At 40.0% G+C, this 23,035-nt stretch overlaps 1 protein-coding gene across 1 annotated transcript in view; it reads right to left on the bottom strand.

Annotated features, from left to right (window-relative positions):
- LOC308651230 (serine/threonine-protein kinase LMTK2-like) overlaps nt 1-14,447 on the bottom strand; it is a gene marked incomplete at its 3' end in the record, with an annotated part of 58,777 nt that extends 44,330 nt beyond the window's left edge. Inside the window, exon 1 of the mRNA XM_081298180.1 lies at nt 14,124-14,447. Within this exon, the coding sequence (XP_081154306.1) occupies nt 14,124-14,214 (91 nt within the window). The 5' untranslated portion in view covers nt 14,215-14,447. The remainder of the gene's footprint in view (nt 1-14,123) is intronic.
- Nucleotides 14,448-23,035: the final 8,588 nt, after the last annotated feature.

Here is a 23,035-nt window from a genome sequence, read left to right as displayed (position 1 = left end):
GGTGCTGAGGATCGAACCCGGGCCGCACGCATGCTAGGTGAGCACGCTACCACTTGAGCCACATCCCCAGCCCGTAGGTAACCATTTTAAAATGAAGAAACCAGGCAATGGAGAGGCCAAGTAACTTGTCCAAGGTCATAACACTACCTGCTGATGCTCAGAGGGCACACTCTTCTACTCCATGAAGGGCAGAGGGCGGGAGGAGGAAGCTGGCAGTGCCAGGACTTGCCAGCAGATGTGAGGTGGAGAATGAGGGAAAGGGCCAAGGAGGAAACCTCCAGTCATTTCTTTAATCCTGCTCTGAGAAGAGTGGATTTTCAAAAAAAAATCACCCAACACTTAAGAAAACCTCTTAGGTAAAGGACAGAAACTAACATAAACAGACATGAAGGGGTAGGACAAGAAAAAAAAGTAAAACAAAATAACTATGATATTTTCAGAATTAAGAGGAGATACTACATGCATGACAAGAGAGACACCATTTAAAAAGTAGGGGAGCTGGGTACAGTGGCATGCACCTGTTGGTACAGCGACTTGGGAGGCTGAGGTGGAGGATCATCTGAACCCAGGAGTGAGTCCAGCCTGGGCAAACAGTGTGACCCATCTCTAAATGAATGAATAAGTGAATGGAGGAAGCTCCTGGCAATTAAACATAATAGAAAAATTCACACAGTGGTACAGAGACACAAAAAGATCAACAGAAGTAAAGCAGAGTCTCATTCTAAAAAATCCAACTGATAAGTTTTAGAAGGAAAGAATGAAGAAAAGGAAGAGGAAGCAATTCTCCCTAAAGGGGTATGTATATGTAAACATAAATAAGAATTTTCCAGGGCTCTCAAGGTGCAAATGGCCTTCTGAGTGTCTATATTAATGAATGTGATAAGTGGAAAGAGACACCTACCAAGGCACAGTTTGAGAACTTTTCAGAATCTAGAGAAAAGTCTAAATGCTCCCAAGGAGAGGGTAAGAAGATGACATAGGAAAGGAATAGGTCAAATGGCCTCTTATCTCTCAAAAGAACATAAAAGTCAGTGAAAGCACACCATTCCAAGCCCAGAACAGGGTCCAGAGGTTCCAGGACAGACCAGTCAAACACACCGGAACTTAGATCCCTGCCCAACACTATGGGATACATTAATGATGTGCACACAAAAATTAAAAAATGGTAACAAAGGGCAAATCCAGTGAAAACAAAAGATGTCAAAGAAACTTAAATCATCAGAAACACCATAGGGTCAACTGGGAATAGTATCTGTAGTCATAAAAATAAATAATAAACCTTAAATGATGAGAGGAAAGTTAATCAAAAACTCTGAAACTATTGAGCCAGGTCTGGTGGCACACACCTGTAATACTAGCAACTCTGAAGGCTGAAGTGGGAGGATTACAAGGTTGAGGCAACTTAGCGAGACCCTGTCTCAAAAAAATGTTTTAAAAGGGCTGGGACATAGCCCAGTGGTAGAGTTCAATCCCCCACAAAACCTCAACAGAAAAGGGGAAGTACATATCCGTGTGTGAATGTATAAACCCTCTTCTTCCACAGTAGAAATTTAGTATTTAATTAAACCAAGAATGGTGCAAGCATGTAATTTAGCAAGATGGCTAAAACAGCTGCAGGACACTGTGGCTGGGGATCAGGCAGAATCCTAATAGCCAGGACAGGGAGGGACAGTATGGGGAAAGGGGCTCACTCTTTTCATTATAAGCCCTGGAAAAGTATTTAACTTTTAAAACCATTTAATGCATTATTTGACAAATATTATAACTTTCAAAAGAGATAAGAGGATGGGAAGAAGGGAAAAGAAAAGAAATCCAAGGAGACAAAAAATATTTAAGGGATGTGACAAAGAAACAGCCGAACAAGAACGAGGATGGAGGGTGCTGCGGAGGCAACAGGAGCACACTGCCCTGGAAGACAGAGGACGGCTGGCTTGCTTATTTATTTATTTATTGGTAGCAGGGATTGAATTCGGGTGCACTTAACCCCAGCTGTTTTTATTTACCTATTTATTTTTAAGTTTTGAGACAGGGTCTCGAGAAGTTGCTTAGAGCCTTACTAAGTTGCCAAGGCTGGTTTTGAACTTGAGAGGATGACCTTTTTAAAAGGGTCATGGAAAGAAATATGGTGATCAGTAGTAAAAGAACCATAAAATTATTCTATTAAAAAGTTATCCTTGAGGGCTGGGGATGTGGCTCAAGCGGTAGCGCGCTCGCCTGGCATGCGTGCGGCCCGGGTTCGATCCTCAGCACCACATACCAACAAAGATGTTGTGTCCGCCGAGAACTAAAAAATAAATATTAAAAATTCTCTCTCTCTCTCTCCTCTCTCACTCTCTCTTTAAAAAAAAAAAAAGTTATCCTTGATAACTAGCATAAGGTCATGTAGAAAACAGAGATTCAGTGAATTGTCATCTACTTACGTACACATGCAAGAGGAAGGGATGAGAGCCAGGGCAGCTGCTGCTGACCAAGCTCCAGAATGTTGCTAGAGCTTAGAAAGGAAGGGACAAAGCACCCAGATCAAGAAGCTGGTGTTAAGAAGCTGAGAAAGAAAAGGAAAATGGCATTTGCCTACTACTGCACATGCCTAATTCCTACCTGCCTGTGGACCCAGAAAGAATACACAAAATACCTGCAGATGAGCACTGTTCCTGCGGATCACAATAGTTAGCAGAATCTTAAAAAGGGGCCTAGCCGCCCCACCTTCTGCTCCAAAACACAGATAAATTGATGGTGTCTAAAAGATTTTCCATGTTTACAAAAGAATATTTACATGTTTATGACTATATTTCTTAAAAATCAGAAAAAATTCTTACCACTTTTAATTAAATGCTGTAATTTCATTTCATTGGTGGAAACTAAAGAGTTGTACATATGTAACAGCCAGGCATGGTAGCACACGCCTGTAATCCTAGTGACTCAGGAGGCTGAGGCAGGAGGATCAAAGTTCCAGACCAGCCTCAGCAAATTAGTAAGGCCCTAAGCAATTTAGCAAGACCCTGTCTCAAAATAAAAAATAAAATGGGCTGGGGATGTGGCTCAGTGGTTAAGCAACCTTGGGCTAAATTCCCAGTACCAAAAAATAAGATAAATAAATAAATAAAAATATATAATAATAATTATAAATATATACAAATGTGGTTTTTTAAACTTAATTATGGACGTTAGCATTTGCTTTCAATTTTCAAAATGGACTCTTCTTTAATTCTTCAAGAATCAATTTATGACAGTTTAAAATTTCACCTCTATACTTTCAGACAATAACTAGAAAAATACATATCTAAAAGAGACTGATTGGAGTTAGGCTACATATATCACACTAACAAGAGTGTCTTTAAAGTATGAGGTGGTTCCCCTGGAGGACTGTTTGCTAGGGTTCCTCATGCCAGAATTACCTGACTCTACCTGCCATATAGGATTGCACTATTAACTTCTCTGGTCTCCATTCCTCTACCTGTAAACTGGTATTTCGGCGTTAATGTTCTATGGACAAGGATTTACAATGCCAAAATTTTCTAAACCTACCAGGTGTCTTTTGGGCTAACACTGGATCTTTTATCAAAGTTAATTTTATTTTCCTTAAAGAAAACGAAGTTAAATTACAGATTTCTGGATTGCACTGCTACAGCAGCCCTCTGTAGAGTTCCCAGGGACTATTTTGGTAAGTTTGTTATTTTTCAGTGCTTTACTAGCAATCAGCACATGGGTGTTGCATTTTAATAACAGTCTGAAGTAAAAGTCAAGTGAGGCTCTGCTCAGTAACTGACAGGCTGTAACCTTGAGAAAGAACAGTTGCTGCCTACAGAGACCAGCTACCGGGCAGGTAGGAAGAGAAATCTCCTTTTCAAAGGAGCACAGGAATAATTTATTGCGGTTCTAAGGAAGAATCTGTAGTGAAACACTTAAAACTTAAATTTAGCAGCTAATCTTTTTTATTTTCTTTTTTTTTTTTGAGATGGGGTCCTGACAATGTTGCCCAGGTTTGTCTTAAACTCCTGGGCTCAAGCAATCCTCCTGCCTCAGCCTCCCAAGGAGCTGGGACCTCAGGCGCTCACCACTGCCCCCAGTTTTAGCACCTAATTAGAAAAATGCCCAAGAGATGACAATACATGAGTTTTGCAATAAAAAGCTGAAACTACAAAATTTTACAATTACTAGTTGGTTAAAATAGATAGTTTAAACATGCAAACGAACTGCAAACTCATCCTCCTTTCTTAGAGATATACTTCACATACATAAAGATTGTAGCCCAGCGTGGTGGTGCATGCCTATAATCCCAGCGACTCAGGAGGCGAGGCAGGAGGATTGCAAGTTCAAGGCCAGCCTCAGCAATTTAGCAAGAGCCTGTCTCAAAATAAAAAAGGAAAAAGGGCTGGAGATATAGTTCAATGGTACAGTGTCCCTAGGTTCAACCTCTACTACTGAAAACAATAACAACAAAAAAGTTGAATTACAGTGTATCAAACTCAAGTCTCTTCTTCAACATGGCAAAAAATAGTCCATATTAAGGGAATGAACTTTGAACATGAATTTGAAAAGGGGAAAGGACATAGTCCTTTAAAATTAAACTGTAGTTGTTTAACTTAAATAAGGACAACTTCTCTCTCAAAAAAATACTATCAGAGTGGACTAGGGCTGTGGCTCCGTGGTAGAGCGCTTGCCTAGCATGTGTGAGGCACTGGGTTCGAATCTCAGCACACATATAAATAAATAAATGAAATAAAATATTTTTTTTTTAAAAAAAGAAAACACTAGCAGAGCTGCTTATAACTAAATTCTCCCACTCAAGGTATACATGTTGCTAAGAGTGTACTAGTGCATGAGCCTATGATGTTCTCAAACTCAACTGATTATATACTCATTACAATGTAGCAGTTTCTGAGATAAATGGTTCACTTTTTTTTAAGCTCATCATCAGAATATTTCACACATCAAAACATTCACAGCAAATACATCAAAATATAACTAGCTTTTTAAAAAGCACCTATTGAAAAACATGAAATAGGCTACAAATTCTAGTCTATATCAAAATAAATTGGCTTTGAAAAATAAACAATTTAAAGCAAAATGTTAACAACTGAGGGATGGGGGGCCTTGACAGTCACCACACACATGAACAGTCAGCGAGGAGTTAAGGATGTTGTTGTGTTACACCTGCTCTAACTGAACTTCCTGCATAGTACAAGGCCTCCTAACTCAAGCTGCAATGGACTGATGCCTGGCACATCTACGCCAGGAGATCCTCGGTCCATAGTGTCATCATCTACTGTCAAGCTCCCAGCTTCCAGTTTTGGTATTTATACAGGATAGTTATAAAATGTACAGAGGCTATTATTCATATCAACTTCTTGAGGTCAAGCTGAAGTCAAAAAAAAAGACAGAAGTTACTTAGAGGTTACAGCACTTCTGCTTTTTCAGAGGACTCTTCAGAGCAACATCCAGGCATGATGATCAGCACTACCTAGCATTAATTTTAAATTTTAATTGTTTTTTTTTTCTTTGAACATCCTTAGTTACACAAGTCGCAGGTTTCTATTAAATAAATGATATGACTTTATATCTAGAAAATACAGTATTTGTGTTGCAGAGGGCAAAGGGTGGGAGCAGAATAATAGAACAGAACTCTGATTCAAGTGGTTAGTCAGAATCCCAAGTCTATACTTTTGCAAATACCTACACAGTAGATGCTGATCCTGATACAAGCGATCCTGTTTTATAAAACATTCTTCCTCCTGAAGCAGTTACAACTGAAGCAACCCGGGGCTGGGTTTTACATCAAAACAAAAGGGTGCTTGCTGGCAGTAGTAAGGGTACAGGTGAAACAAGACTGACTGTAAATTTAAAACTGCTGATGCTGGGCAAAGGGGAAGTGAAGATTCACCATTTATTTTATTAATATATGTTTGACATTTTCCGTGATAAAAATGAAATGAAAAGCTCTGGAAACAGATGGAAACACGTCCACAGCCCCTTGGGAACTTCCGGAGCCTTGCCTTCAGACATTTTTATCTGAACTTTGACCAATTAAAGGAGTTGCCTACAATCCCTTTAAAAGTATTCCAATGTTGAAAGACTTCCTAAAATAATCCTCTCTTGCTAAAGGTTTAGGCCAAAGAAGTTCCCCTTGCACTCTGAGGAATTTGGCTGTTTTGTGGTACATCAAATCTACTTTTCATACATCTGCTGCTTTAAAAAGAAAAATAATATCCTACCAACATTATCATAATGCAATTAATACCACAAATGTGGTATTCAAAATATATGTGATGGTATTTAAAAGAATGCCAGGGAGAGAACATCAACAGATTTCTTGCAACTTGCCTGTCTCTAAGTGGTCCTTTGTCCCTACAAAATTGTTCCTCCCCCAGTACTAAAGAGTAGACAAAGGAAGCAGAAGATTAAAACTCATTATTTAAGTGTCCCAGGAGCATCGAGCAAACCCAGCACCCAGATCTTGGTTTACAATATCCTTCTCCAAACAAATGAACCAGGGCTCCCTGGAGAAATGGCTGATTCTAAGACTGGGGCAGGGAATATACAAGATGAGTCTGTCACTCCTTGTAATGCCAGAAAGTAAGGAAGTACTATCGTAAAAAGAGAAAAGAGGGCTGGGGATGTGGCTCAAGCGGTAGCACACTCGCCTGGCATGCGTGCGGCCCGGGTTCGATCCTCAGCACCACATACCAACAAAGATGTTGTGTCCGCCGAGAACTAAAAAATAAAAAAAATATATATAAAAAAAAAAAAAAGAGAAAAGAAAACAGGAGCCAAATGAAAGCGCTCCCAAGGGCCAAGGCTACTACAATTTGAGCAACAAAGTAAATAACACAGCATTGGATTACAAAGCCAATAAATATCCATGTGTCCAAATTGATATAAACAGAAGCTTGCATAAAGAAATAAATGGGGGAGAATAGTCAAATCTCCCATACAGAAGAATTCCAAATCATATCTGTAGTTACTTCCCACTCGGGGTGGAACATTAACTCACATTGTGCAGTGTGCAAATGACAGTTTGGAGAGGGAGGAAAGCTGTCAAACTCCTCCTCAGCCAGGTGACCAGTGTCAGGTCATGCAGAAAGCATTTAACACCCTTGACATTACAAGATGAGAAAGGCATTTTATCTTTGTGATCTTCCTCTCAAAACCTATAATCCCCACCTAATCATGAAAAACCATCAAAGAAGCTCAGTGGTGGGACACTACAAAACACCTGACCAACACACCTCAAAACTGTCAAGGTCATCAAAAGCAAGGAACAACTGGAGGAGCCCAAGGAGACAGGACTACTAAACATAATGAGGTATCCTGGAGGAGAAAAAGGACATGAGAAAGATACTCAAGTGGGGACTTCAGTTAATAATAATAATTAATATTGTTTCCTTAGTTATGACAAACGTACTACATTTAACATAAGATGTTAACAATAGGGGAAACTGGGTAAGAGAAATACAGGAACACTCTGTGCTATCTCTGCAATTTTTCTATGTAAAAGTTTTCTCAAAGTTTATTGTATTTTTTAAAGACTACCAAAAATTTTATCAAAACAAAAACACAATAAATGGCCTCATTCCAAATGAAGGCTTTGACTGGTTGAAAAGTCACGTCTGCAGGAGAATGAGATGCTAACTTTCACCAACTCCTTCCGACACACCTGCACACTGCAGAACTCTTTTCTCCAGTACCATCTTCATCATCCTCACTTCTAAGTTCCAATTGGGCATCTGCCATGCAAACACATTAGAAATACCAATGATATGAGACACTGTCCTTGCAATCCAGATAAAGAGACTTAAACAAAGACAGAAACGGTGGTTCATGCCGGTAATCCCAGTTACATGGGAGGTCATAGCAGAAGAATCAGAAGTTCCAGGCCAGCCTGGGCACTTAGCAAGACCCTCTATCTCAGAACACAAAATAAAAAGGACTGGGAAATGTAGCTCAGTGGTAAAGCACCCATGGATTTAATCCCCAATAATGAAAAAAAGAAATAATAAGTAGTGGTAGACTGGTACAATGACTCCAAACCCATCTGATCACACAGTCTAAAAGTAAATTTTCCCTACTTCCATTCCATGTAAATTATCTACAAACCACTAAAACATGTCAGTGTACCAATGTATGTATTCTATACCTTAAAGAGTCACATAAGTCAAAATTTTAAAAGGATGAACTGAAGATAAATCAAAATCTAAACTGCACTATGTTCACCCAGCACCCATGCAATATCTTGTCCCACAGGTACAGACCCTAGAGTTCACCAGGGTAGCAATCTCTAAGGACCGTTCCAGGACACAGAGCTCAGTAGGAAGCTGAGTCTATAAAGAAGTTAAAAAAAAAAATCTGAACCTGGAAAAGAAAGAGAAGAGACAGGCATTCACAAATAGGGAGAATACATACAGAAATGGAGGATGGGAATTTGCAGAGTATTCTGCAAACTGTAAGCAGATCAATTTTGCTCTTAAGAAAAGTCATACAAGGTGGAGAATGGAAGCAGGAACGAGACACACTACTGCAGATTTGTAGATGCTATGATTTTCCCTGACCAAACTGGGGTTAGATACAGGGAGCCAGGGGCTACTGTGGCCATGACACATGGTCCACACGTCTATTTGACCTGATGGTAACTGAAGTCTTTAAAAATATGAAAACAAACACATACTATATGGTAAAATAAAAATTGCCAAAAATGTCAAGTTTCAGGTTACCACCACCACCATCACCTCCAGTCCCAGGAAGTCAAGGGAACACAAGTCACTCTTGGTAGCTTTGGCAGACAGAAGGCAAGCCCTAGAAGGGGCAAGTAGAATAAGAGGCACTCGCCTGTCAGGCTTCAGGCACCTGAGACATTTGGCATCAACAGTTCTCACTTTTCCCACTTGAATCACCATAAAATCAAATGAGCTTTGGGATTGCTGCACTGTGCTAACCTTTGCCAAGAATACATTTTAAAAATACTCAGGTTATTTTTCTGATATGACTGTTTCCTGTGGCAAATAACTGTAATGCCAAGGCATGGTTCCAAGTTAGTCACTTACCACAATTTTAAAATACCTCACTTCAATATTTTTGCTCCACAGACACAATGATTTTACCATATTTCCCCAGCTTTCTCTTAAAATGGTATCTTCATATGAGGACTCAAAAAAAAAAAGAAAAGAAAGAAAGTTGAGTCCTCATATGGAATCATAGCAACCCTAAATGTGGCAGTCTGTTCCAGACCAGAGGGGTCGGTCCAGCTTCTCCTCTCTACAATAACCCTTCCCTCACATCTTAGTAGCACATTTAAATTATGAAGAATAAAGCACAGTCAGTAGACTGCAAAAGTACACAATTTTAAAGGAGAGAAAAAGAAAAAAAAACCCTAATCGTCCCAAAGGACATTTTCTCAGGGGAAAACGTCAGCCCTAGGCAAGTTCTTCCTCAGTCTCACTGCCTTTGGGGATGCTTAATGCAAATATGCAACTGTGTCTGGGATCAAGGAAACTTAGATTGCTCTTGTACTTCTAAGTAAATTAAAACCAGAGACTGTTCACTCGCAAGAGCTTTAGTCATGCTGAGGCCTAAAAACAGGTTTATTATGAAAAAAAGCAGACTGATCTAGGTCATCCTAAAAATTTATAGCATAGTTTCTCAACTTTATATATTTCAAGAAGTAACAATATCAGCTTATACATCATATATAAATCAAACAGATTTATTTATTTCTATTGGTCTCTATTCATCATATATCAACTTATTCTGAGAAACAAAGATTTCAAATCCAGTAAATTCTAGGCATTCCCTGTGAAATAGCTTAATCTCTTAAGTTATACCACCTGCCATTAGTCAATCCTATAACAACCCACCAAATTTACAAAAAAAAAAAAAAAAAAATTGAAGTGTTTAAAAAATCTACATTACCAAGTACATAATGCTAACAGATATGGTGTCTCACTGCAAGACTATCCCACCCTCCCAACATCCCTTTATACAGTAAACATTCTTTTTAATAGTTGAGTGCTAAGAAGTCAGAAAAGCCCAGGAAACTGGCCCATAATCTTAAAGCTAGTGAAGCAGAAAAGGAAGACCTCACACCTAAGTCTAACTCCAAAGCCTAAGTTCTTTCTAGGACATCATGTTCCACCTAGGATTGGTTCACAGATTTACTCTCAACTGCACTGAAAAGTTATATTCTTTTTCTACATCCAGTTACAAGGACTTTTTTGAGGACTCATTTGCTTAACTGTTTCAGAACCCTGGACATCCCCTGTTTACATGACAATGTCTTTTTTATTATATGTACAGTTGTTATCTAAGTGACAAGGCCCACAGGGGACAGAGAGGGCCCAAGGACTCTCCTAATTTGAAGAATATTGCATGAACAATCAGCACATTGATATTAGCAAAACAGTAGGAATTTGGTAACTTCAATGTTAATCAGCTACGAAACTGGACAGACTTCCTTTTACTGTGCAGATGGGCATATTTACTAACACAAAAAATATCATCAAGTAAAAGCAATTATAGCATCTCAACCTAAATCCGATTTCAAACCTTATAGCCATAAATCCTGAAAGAATTTGCCTGTTGAAAATTTTTATTTCTCAAAAATTATTAAAATAATCACAAACTCATACTTCAGAAAGCAATTCCTTTACTTATATATAAATCTCTTTCAAGATAAAAGTCTGTTTAAAATGAAAACCAGGGTTTCACAAACTGTGTTTGTGGCTGAGTCGCACCGGCTTCACAGGCTTCCGTGAGGGCCTTTATCTGGAACTGCTAAAAGCTTCCTCTGTACTCTGTGACCTAATATGCCACAGAACAATAGAAGTGGGCTTCCCTGTCTAAGCACTATCCTAATATTAATAAGAAAGTGGGGCTCAGAGGAATGCTTTCACATATACATGATCTTTCTTTATTTTGAATCCCAATTTATGATGTGAATCCTGGGAATCTTACAAAAGGCACCATCATGTTTTCCAGAGAAGAATTATGCGATAACCATGATCTGCAGGAAAAGACTGAACTATAATCTCAGTATAGTTATTTAACAGTGTATGAAAACAGTAGACTTTCTCCCGTTATATAAGCTTCCTAGTGGGACCAGCAAGGTCTCAATCTACATAACAATAAGGGCCTTGCAGCAGAAATATTGGATTCTCAGGAAAAGAGGCTCCCAGACAGGGGCACAAGGGCATTCCATAGCCATGAAGAGGCCCAAAATAAAGTTCAACCAAGAAACGCCTTCTGATCTGAGGGTCAAGGGCAATCCACATATTTACACAGTTTTATTAAGATTCAATGAGTAAATACCTTTTCGACTTTCAAACCCAGAAATAACTCTGGATGACAAAGACACTTTGGAAAAATGAACTTCAATTTAAAAGCTGAATTTTAGTTAACTGCCTCATTTGTTCCCCATACAAATAGGCTGACAAAGGATAAAACTCAAATATTTTTTTCAACCTATTTGTGATAAGCATACTTTTAACATTGCACCATTAAACTCTGCACTTTAAAAAGAATATGACCAAGGAAGCAAAAGACCCTATGCAATGAGTCTGTGCTTAATTGAGAAAAGTTAGCCCTATTTTGGTTTGGCCAACAGGCCCCTAGATCATCAGAAGCTTGAGAGTTTCATTTTCAATGTTTAAGTGCTCTTTCACCTCCCATCTATGTTCAAGAGTTCTTCCAGTACGGGGTTGTGGCTCAGCGGTAGAGCACTTGCTTCTACCCAGTGTGAGGCACTGGGTTTGATCTTCAGCACCACATAAAAATAAACAAACAGGGGCTGGGGTTCTGGCTCAGCGGTAGAGCACTCACACATGCAAGGCCCTGGGTTCGATCCTCAGCACCACATATAAATAAATAAAATAAAGTTATAAAAAAAAAGGCTAACATGTACACTTTATAAAAAAAAATAAAATAAACAGGGGCTGGGGTTGGGGGTCAGCAGTAGCGCATTTGCCTGGCATGTGTGAGGCACTGGGTTTGATTCTCAGCACCACGTATAAATAAATAAAGGTCTATCAACAACTAAAAAAAAAAGTTTAAACAAATACATAAATAAACAAACAGAATAAAGGTATTGTGTCCATCTACAACTAAAAAAAAAAAAGTTGTTGTTCTTTTCTTAACCACAGATCACTAATCGGGATTAGCTCAAAGGTTTTTTTATTCTTCTTGGTCTAAAAACATCACGACCAAGAATCTATCCCAGTTCAGAATTAATAACCTCTTTTGGATGGAAAGACAAATGTCTGTGCATCTTTCCCACTGAATTTAACTCTAGGTACCTATTTTTCACATACCATACACCTTAACCACTTAACTCTAGGTACTTATTTTTCATATACCATACACCTTAACCATATACCTTCTGGTCCAAGAACCAGAAAGAACAATCTGCAAAAGTTGCTATAAATTATCAAGTCCTTCCCTGTGCTTTATTTATGTCAAGATATGATATTTCTACTTACAGGTTCATTTTCCTGATTACTTTGTTTACAGTAACCCAACAAAACTCAGCTTTTATAATTTATGCCTGCATAAAATGGTAAAAGAATGGAATAAAAGACATGGGAAGAAGTATAGAGTCAGACATATTTTTATAGGTTCCTATAAAGAACTTGTTTGCCAAAATGTACAAATATTCAACTAAGTGCAAAGTCTTCTGGAAGCTTCTTGAATTCCCTTGACATAAAAATACTCTGTATCCACCATCCTACTTCAGTGCTAACTGTGAATTTCAATAGCAATATCCTTAAATATCAACATCACTATCTTTCCACATAATCTTTTATAACTTCCCAGGTACTTTCTGAGACTTGTACCTGGGCTGCCTATACACTTTGGACAACACTCTTATGTACCAGAACACAAAATTCATCTTACAAAGATTTGCTCTAAGGTAATAGCAAAAATTTGGTGCTACTTTATAAAGTACAATGATACACTAACATTCAAAGACACTCCTGGTGTAGCTCTGGAAGCAATTACATATAGTTTTCACTGTAGATTTATCTAACAAATGTGTCTTTACTGAATGCAGAACTTCCACATTCAGCAGCCAATTAAAATTATTCTAAAATAACTTCTGACTCAGGAGTAATATTCCATTAACCACTAGAAGACTTGAAGAAAACTGAAAAAAAAAAAAAAAAAAAACACACAAGCGTAGAAATCTAAGACCTGGGTTTGCAGCTCCAACTACAATTTAGCTGTGTCACCTTGGGTAGGTCATTTGACCACCATTCTTCAACTGTAAGATGAAGAAATTGGACTCCATTTTATTTAAGGTTTCTTCCAACACTATTTTTTTAATCTATCAAATTTCAACTGCTCCTCATTGCAACAATAATCAGTAGACAAGCAAGGCAAGTTTGCCTAAAAAAAAGTCCAACTGGAAATGCTTTCTTGGGTTGAAGCTTTTTTTAGGATAATAAATCTCCAAAATGCAAACAACATGAAGAAAATGTGGAGGGGGGCGGAGAAAAAGGAAAATCACACGCTGTTAACGCTAAAATAGAAACTTCAATTACCCTTAGGCCAGTTTGTCAATAGTTATTCAAAATCTGCTACTCTAATCACTGACTTCCTAAAATAGAAATATTATCGTTGTTTCCTTCTCATCCCCTGAGATTCATTCCAAATAAAATGCACAGCGTCTAAAATCAATTTACAACTTCAGAACAAGTTGCAGGGAGGGAAGGAAACTCGGCACAGCTCGACAAGTCATTTGCATTTAAGTATGATGAGAGCTAAGAAATGGTTCTTACAATAAGATGTGAGAAATGCACAAGAGGCAGGTGACATCTGGGAAAGGAAAAGAACTGTCGTGAAGGGAATAAGCTGGGGACCTTTAGCCAACAGGTCCAGAGCCGGTACCGCAGCCTAGTGGAGAGGGGTCGCTGGCTGCCACCTCTCCCGCCGCTCTCCCCAGCCCCCACGGCACCGCCTCGCCCCTGCCCCCATCCCACGCCCCTGCGGCAGAAATCTCCCTCATCATTAGCGTCCCCGGGCCTCCTGTCCTCCGCACGCCCTCTGATCCCTCCGCGCCGAGGCCAGAACCCGCCGACCCGCGGCCCAGCCTCGCCGCAAGCGGCCCCGCAGCCCCGCGCCCGCCGCGGCCCGCTCACCTGCACCTGTTTGCGGAAGTGGCGCGGCCCCGGCACTGCCAGCGGCCAGGAGCAGCAGCAGCAGCAGCTGTAACGCAGGCGGCCCCGGCATCTCGCCCACGGCACAGCCCCCCGGGGCCGACTCTCGGGTCGCCTTCCGCGGGTCGGTCCGTCCGCCAGTCAGTCGGTCCTGCCTCCCTCCGCTGCCTCAGAGACACCCGCGCCGGCTGCTCCTGGGCACACGATGCTTCGGCCAAACCTCAGCCCGGCTCCTAGTCCGCACCCGCCGCTCCGGCCGCAGAAACACCATCCTGCCCGCCAGTCTGCGCCGCCTGCGCCGCCGCCGCCGCCGCCGCCGCCGCCGCCTCTCAACAGCAGCAACGCCAGCAACCCTGCGGAGCCGCGGGCCCGGGCAGCCGCGCTCCTGCCGCCATGATGGGCTGCGTCATGTGACGTAGCGCGGAGGCGGGACGTCGTGATAGACAGCCCGACCAGCCATTCGTCAGTACATATCGGCCCTGGAGACCCCGCCCCTCACCCTGGAGGAGGTGGCGAGGTGGCCGCCGGTGCGCCCCCTGCAGACCGAGAAGTGCGTGGGCAGCAGGTAATATCGACAATTATTTTAAATTTAAAAATACAGGAAAATATAAAGAAGACAATAAAAATCCACGCAAAATTCATCCTGATTTTCCTCGGTATTTTGTGACACCAAAAATAGGCCTGTTTTGTTTTCTGCCTTTTTTATTTGCCAAAGCCGTCTTAGGCTTTTCTGCTTAGGTTGACCTATACATCCTATCAGCCTTCTGAGCGCTTTGGGCTTTTTATTTCAATTCAACGAGAATTCATCACCCACTGACTCTGCTCCTGAGCTCAAGCTGTTCCTTCTGGCAGGAGAGCCCTTCCTGTCCCCTCTTGTCCACCTGGCAGAGACAGTCTTCCTTTCAATTGTCAAGACACACCTGAAAGCATGACTTCATGGAGGAAGGCTCCTTTCCTATTCCCGGGATGAATGACTGACATCTCCTAGAACCATGAACCTGACGTCATCCTAACCCCACTGCCATGTTTTATTGTTCCTGTGACTGAAAGTTCCTTGAGGACAGGAACTGTGTCTGATTCAGCTGGGAGTTCCCCAGAGCAGGCACAGGACTTGGCTTGGAGTAGGGGCTCTTTAAAGAAATGGTGCCAGGTCCTGGTCCTGGGTGCCAGGGAGAAGCATTACCAGGTGAGGCCAGAGCCATAGTCTTGCAAAGAAAATAAAGAAAGCACTTTCTAGGTTATCTGTAACAGAGAAAAGTGCTGGGGAAGCACATGTGGTCCAATGTGCCATGAAAGAAACGGATTTGAATTGTATCAGGTAAGACTTTACCAACTGGAAAGGGAGCCTGCCCAATAGAAACATCCGAAATGCTAGCTGTCCTTTGTGCTAATCCAGAGCAGGACACAGACAATGTCAGGGGAACATTTGTTGTATGTTTGAGGAAAGTCAGTAAACATAAGGAAACCAGTATCTGGCATGTGGCACAGCAAGTAAAAGATCCATGACTTTCTGCTGATCTCTCTGGGAGAAAAAAGAAGGAAAGCAAAGGTCTAGAAAAGAGACACAATAACCCTCTTGTGCTTCTACTTTTATCAGGAAGCTCCATGTTTTGCATTTAAGGAAGCTGGGGAATGCTCACTCACAGGTGGGAAGAGACTGACTGCTTACAGCATTGTTGGCTGGATAAAGGCCCTGCCTCCTAATCCTGTGGTAGTTAATTAAAGTACACCCCAACAACACATCATTCTACAATCACAAAGCAAGTTTTGTTATTATTTGAACAAGTCCAAATGTTAAAAAAACAAACAAACATTTTTTTCCCCTTTGCACAGAGCAGGGGTTAAGGTACACATTCTTCAGAGGGCGTCTAATGGAAACTACTCCACCACTCATCTCATCATTTATACCTTTGCCCTGTACTTCCCTTGAAGACTTCCAGTTGTAGATTTTATAAAACAAAGTCCTGTTGACCTGTTGGCTTTGGTAAGTTTCACCCAGGAGTCAGAAAACTGAGCCTTTGGCACAATTTACGATTAGATCCCTAAGATAAGAAGTGATACCTTTCGGCATTTCTATAGCTGTTCTCACATGTGTGCAGCCTTTTCCAAATTTTCCTCCATGCCAAGTCATCACTTGGAAGACCCTCTGGCAGTGTGTGTCCTGCCATGAAGCTCTGGCAGTGTGTGTCCTACAGATACCTAAGGTCCATATACTGAAGAATATGGAGTCAGTTTAGTACTGGGTGAGCTGTACTCCTAGAATACTTTTAAATACCCTGCACCCAGCAAATACTATAAAGGTTTACAGAGCTTAACTGGATCAAATGGGGGCATCTGGGAGGGTCCAGTCTGTGGGGCACTGGAGGAGGCTGGTTCCAGCCAGTGAAAGCCAATTATTAAATCTTCAGGAGTCTTGCATGCCAGTTGTCAAACACAGCCATCGTTAAAAATTAAATTATAAGTGGGGCTGGGATTGTGGCTCAGCAGTAGAGAACTTGCCTTACATGTGTGAGTCACTAGGTTCCATCCTCAGCACCACATAAAAATAAATAAACAAAATAAAGGTATTGTGTCCATCTACAACTAAAACAAATCAATTAAATTAAAAATAAAATAAAATAAAATTATATAGCCAGACACAGCAACTTGGAAGGCTGAGGCAGGAAAATGACACATTTGAGGCCAGCCTTGGTAACTTGGTGAGACTCTATCTCAAAAAAATAAAAAGTGCTAGGGATGTAATTCAGTGGGTTCAACTCATGGGTTCAATGCCTGGGTTCAATTCTTAGTTTGACAGGAAAACATAAATTATATAAATTTGCAATTAAGTAAACTATATTAAAACAAAGGTAATGAAAAGAATGCTTCCAGAATGGAAAGCTGGCAGATATTATCAAAATCAACTTTTCAGAACTCTAGAAATATGCCAAAGGTTTGCAACAACCCAAGTCAATTTATTAAAGAAAATGGCTGGATTTTGGTAACAGCAATGAGTTTCACAGCATTTTTCACTTGCTCAGTCCCATTTTTCTCTCCTCATGTCTATGATAGCCCTGGAAATAAGCAGCGTTACCACAATGATAACCATGAAAACAAGCATCCAGGGGCTGGGGATGTGGCTCAAGCGGTAGCGCGCCCGTCTGGCATGCAGTGCGGCCCGGGTTGGATCCTCAGCACCACATACCAACAAAGATGTTGTGTCCGCCGAGAACTAAAAAATAAATATTAAAAATTCTCTCTCTCTCTCTCTCTCTCTCTCTCTCTCTCTCTCTCTCTCTCTCTCTCTCTCTCTCTCTCTCTCTCTCTCTCTCTTAAAAAAAAAAAAAAAGAAGACAAGTTAAGCTCTGTAAACCTTTAGTTTGCTTCCTGGAATGGGAAGCAAACTCCTGCAAAAGCCTTATCCCCAGAGAATTGTGACTGTTCCAGAGGAGCACGGTTTTCCAGGCTTCTCCTTATTTGATAAGACTCAGAAATTCCTATCTCCAGTTTGTTGAAAATAATCAGCAGCCGTCATCTAACATGGCAGCTGCCTGAGCCAGTAACACCGGTTGGCTGGTCAAAAAACTTAAAAAAAAAAATGATTGATATGTTAATAGGAGCCTTGAAAAGCTCCACCATATTGCTGGAAATCTAGAAAGCCATTCGCCTGTTCAGGACTGTGAATACACCCAGGAAAGGTATGAGAAGGCCTTCATTTCTCATCCTGGCTGATCTTGCAACTACATAAGCAGAAAAAATTAAGACGGGGCCAACTTTTAGACTGCAAGAGCATTCCCTAACCCCTATATCACATGCCACACATACCACACCAAGGACATGTATAAAGAAATCTCTGTATAATCATTAACTGACCACTAAGTTAACAGAGACTTTGGTGGCCATATACAAATTTAAAAAGTAGAGACCTTATAGAATTAATCCAGGAAAGTCACTTTAAAAAGTGAATGGTGGCACCAGGCATAGTGACACATGCCTGTGATCCCAGCAGCTCAGGAGACTGAGGCAGGAGGATGGCGAGTTCAAAGCCAACCTCAGCAAAAGTGAGGTGCTAAGCGACTCAGTGAGATCCCATCTCTAAATAAAGCACAAAATAGGGCTGGGGATATGGGTCAGTGGTCAAGTGCCCCTGAGTTCAATCCCCAGTACACGTCCCCACTAAAAAATGAATAGCGGCAGCAGCAGAAAGAAAAATACAAAATTGGGGGAAGGGAGGTATCAAGGAATACTGATTTCCAGAGCTTCCACATTACATGATTGAAAATGTCCAGTTTTATACATTGGAAAAGAGAGAGCCTCCTCAATAAATGGTGCTGGGAAAACTGGAAATCCTATGTAACAAAATGAAATTAGACCCCTATCTCTCACCTTGTACAAAACTCAACTCAAAGTGGATCAAAGACCTAAGCAGTAGACCAGAGACCCTACTCCTACTAGAAGAAAATGTAGGCCAAATTCGCCATCATATTGGCTCAGGAACCAAATTCCTCAACAAGATTCCTAAAGCACAAGTAAAATCAAGAATCGATAAATGGGATGAAGCTAAAAAGCTTCTTCACAGCTAAGGAAACAAACAAGAATGTGAAGAAAGAGCCTATAGAAGGGGAGAAAATCTTTGCCACCTGCACCTCAGGTAAAGCATTAATCTCCAGGATATGTAGAGAACTCAAAAAACTTGACCCCAAAATATCCAAATAACCCAATAAATAAATGGGCAAAGGAACTGAATAGACACTTCACAGAAGAAGAAATACAAAAAATCAGTCAATAAATATTTGAAAAAAAATTTAATATCCTAGCAAGTAGAGAAATGCAAATTAAAACTACACTGAGATTCTATCTAACTCCAGACAGAATGGCAATTATCAAGAATACAAGTAACGATAAATGTTGGAAAGAATGTGGGAAAAAGTACACTCATACATTGCTGGTGAGACTGCAAATTTATGCAATTACTCTGGAAAGCAGTATGGAGATTCCTCAGAAAACTTGGAATGGAACCACTATTTGACCCAGCTATCCCACTCCTTGGTTTATACCCAAAGGACTTAAAATCAGCATACTACAATGATATGGCCACATCAAGGTTTATAGCAGCTCCATTCACAGTAGCTAAGCTAGGGAACCAAACTAGATGCCTTCAACAGATGAATGGGTAAAGAAAATGTGGTACTTTTTTTTTTTAATTCTTTTTTTTTAAATTTATTGTTGGTAAAATGTGGTACTTTTACACAGTGAACTAATTCAGCCATAAAGAGATGAACTTATGGCATTTGTAGGTAAATGGATGGAACTGGAAACTATCATGCTAAGTGAAATAAGCCAATCCCAAAAAACCAAAAGCCAAATGTCCTCTCTGATGTGCGGATGCTTACTCACAACAGACTGGGGGGAGCAAAGAGGAGGTTCACCAGATTGAGCACAGGGGAGTTGGAGGTGGGAATAGGAAAGACAGTGAAATGAATTGGACATAACTTTTCTATGTTCATATATGAATACATGACTAGTGAAGCTCCACATCATGTACGACCATAAAAATGGAAAGTTTTATTCCATGTATGTATGTCAAAATACTTTCTACTATCATGTATAACTAAAAAGAACAAATAAAATCAATCAATCAATCAATCGCCAGTTTTCAAAGAGTTAAAGACATGCAAAGGAAATGGTAAAATATGATCTATACACAGGATGGATTTCAATAAAACTGGGGAGAATGGTGGCACACCTGTAGTTAAAACTACTTGGGAATCTGAGATGGGAGGATCTCTTGAGTTCAGCAGTTCAAGACCAGTCTGGCCAACATAGATCCTGCTTAAAAAGGCATAGTGCGGGACACCTGTAATCCCTTCTGCTTAGGAGGCTAAAGCAGAAGGATCACAAGTTCAAGGCCAGCCTGGCGACTTAGGGAGACCCTGCCTCTAAATAAAATAAAAAAGGGCTGGGGATGTAGCTCAGTGGTAGAACACCTGCACAGCACATGCGAGGCTCCGAGTTCAATCTCCGGTGCTGCAAAAACAAAAACAAAACAAAATGTTCCTTGAGGAAGCTGAGAAGTTGCACTTAATAGACAAAGGCTTTAAATCATTTTCATAAATGTCTAAATAATTAAATGTCTGTCGAAAGACAATAAAGAAGACTTCAAGAAGTAGCAAGATGGAAGGAGACCCTCATGGTTATACAAAATTACATACAAGAGGAAGTGAGGGGAAAGGTGAAAAAAAAAAACAAGGGGGAGAAATGAATTACAGTAGATGGGGTAGAGAGAGAGGAGGGGAGGGCAGGGGAGGGGAGTGGGGATAGTAGAGGATAGGAAAGGCAGCAGAATACAACAGACACTAGTATGGCAATATGTAAATCAGTGGATGTGTAACTGATGTGATGCTGCAATCTGTATACGGGGTAAATATGGGAGTTCATAACCCACTTGAATCAAAGTGTGAAATATGATATGTCAAGAACTATGTAATGTTTTGAACAACCAACAATAAAAATTAAAAAAAAAAAGAAGTAGCAAGAGACTTCATGTTTGTGGCTCAGAAGACTTAATATTGTTAAGGCAATACTTTCCAAAAGATCTGCTGATCTAATGTGATCCCCACCAAAATTCCATAATTATTTTTATTAGTTGAGACTCTAGTCCTAATAGTTACATGGAAATTTGGGGATCCCAGAATAGTCAAAACAAACTTGGGGAGCGGGGAATAAAGAAAAAATGTTGAAGGAATCACACTTTGTGATTTAAAAATGTGGTATGAAGGGCTGGGGATGTGGCTCAAGCGGTAGCGCGCTCGCCTGGCATGCGTGCGGCCCGGGTTGGATCCTCAGCACCACATACCAACAAAGATGTTGTGTCTGCCGAGAAGTAAAAAAATAAATAAATATTAAAATTTAAAAAAAAAATGTGGTATGAAGAATAGAAGTCCAGTGGATTAGACAAAGGAGAATAAAGGGGAAGGAGGAGGATAGGAATAAAGACAGTGGAATGAATCTGACATTACTTTCCTATGCACACATATGAATACACCACAGTGAATATCAACACTGTGTATTTCCACAAGACTGGGATCCCAATTAGAATAAGATATACTCCGTGTTTGTATAAATATGTCAAAATAGACTATACCCTCGTGTATAATTAAAAATAACAAATAAAAAAATTAAAATGTACTATAAAACTATGGTAATCCAAACAGTATGACACTAGCATATGTAGTTCAAACAATATAATTGGGGATCTAGAAATAAACCTCAATGTTTACAGTCAATTGATTTTCAATAAGAATGCCAAAACAATTCAATGGGAAAGAATAGTTTTTCAACAAATTCTATGGGGTAGTGGATATCCACAGGTAAAAGGATTGTGGACCCCTATCTAACACCACATGCAAAAATTAACTCAAGATGAATCAAGAACCAAGCACTAAAATTATGAAACTCTTAGAAAAAAATATAGGCACAAATCTTCATGACCTTGGATTAGGTGATGTTTTCAGTGAAGGACATAAGCACAAATAAACAGAGAAAAGTTGACAGATTTGATTTCATCAAAATTAAAAATATCTGTGCTTGTTATTCACCATCAAAAAGTAAAAAGACAACCCACAAAATGGGGCAAAATATTTGAAAATCAAGTATCTGATATTTGCATCTAGAATCTATTAAAAAAACCTCTAATAACTCAATAACAAGAAGGCAAAGAACTCAATTAACTACTGGGCAAAAGATATGAATACACATTTCTTCAAAGAATATACACAAAATAACAAGAAAAAATAAAACAACGTTCAATCCTCAGGCACCAGGGAAATGCAAATCAATGCCACTTCAAACCCACTAGGATGAGTTTTTTAAATACCCCCCCCCAAAAAAAAGTGGCAAGATATTAGTGTTGGCAAAAAGATGGAGAAATTGGAACTCATTACTGATAGGCACCTACATCAGTGGCCCAGATGCTCTGGAAGACTGGCAGTTCCTTAAAAGTTAAACAGAGGTTCCCATCTTACCCAACAGTTCCACTTCCACATATATTTTTCATAGTATTGAATACATATGTGCATATGAAATCTTGCCCACAAATGTTCAAAGCAAAATTATTCATAACAGCCAAGAAGTGGAAGGAACCCAAATGTCCATCAACTGAGGGACAGATTAGCAAAACATGGTATATCCTTATAATGGAATATTACTCAGCAGTAAAAGAATGAAATATAAATAAATACTATTCACTTGGTACTGCTCTTTCAGACCACGAGTAAAATGACAACCCACAAAATAGGGGAAAATCTCTCCAAATCACATATCTAATAAAGAACTTGTGTTCAGATATATGAACGGCTCTTTTAATTCATAAAAATATAAATAACTTATTTTTTCAATGGATCAAGATCTAAATGGGCAGTTCTCCAAAGAAGATATTCAGCTGGGCATGGTGGTGCCTGCTTATCACCCCATTGACTCAGGAGGAGCACAAATTTGAGGCCAGTCTAGGAAACATAGGAACACCCTGTCTCAACATAAAAAGTAAAAAGGGCCAGGAGCATACTCAGAGGTAGAGGGCCCCTAGGTTCCATCCCCACAAAAATGAAATAAAATACCATAAAAATGACCACAATAATTAAATAAAATAAAATGGGCTGAGGATGTAACTCAGTGGTAGAGCAGCCTTGGGTTCAAACCCCAGTACCCACCTCCACAAACACCAAAAAAAAAAAAAAAAAAAAAAAAAAGCACAAGCGGTTCCTCAAAATGTTATCCATATCCTTATAATCCAGCAAGTCCATTTCTAGGTTTATACAAAAGAGAAATGAAAACAGACATCCAAACACTTGTACTTGAATATTCATGGAGGCATTACTCACAATAGCCAAAAGTCACTCCGCTGCCCATCAACTGGT

This window comes from Spermophilus citellus (assembly GCF_964194105.1).
Source record: "Spermophilus citellus genome assembly, chromosome: 6".
In the NCBI taxonomy this organism is placed as follows: domain Eukaryota; kingdom Metazoa; phylum Chordata; class Mammalia; order Rodentia; family Sciuridae; genus Spermophilus; species Spermophilus citellus.
This window is presented reverse-complemented; position numbering and strand designations above follow the sequence as displayed.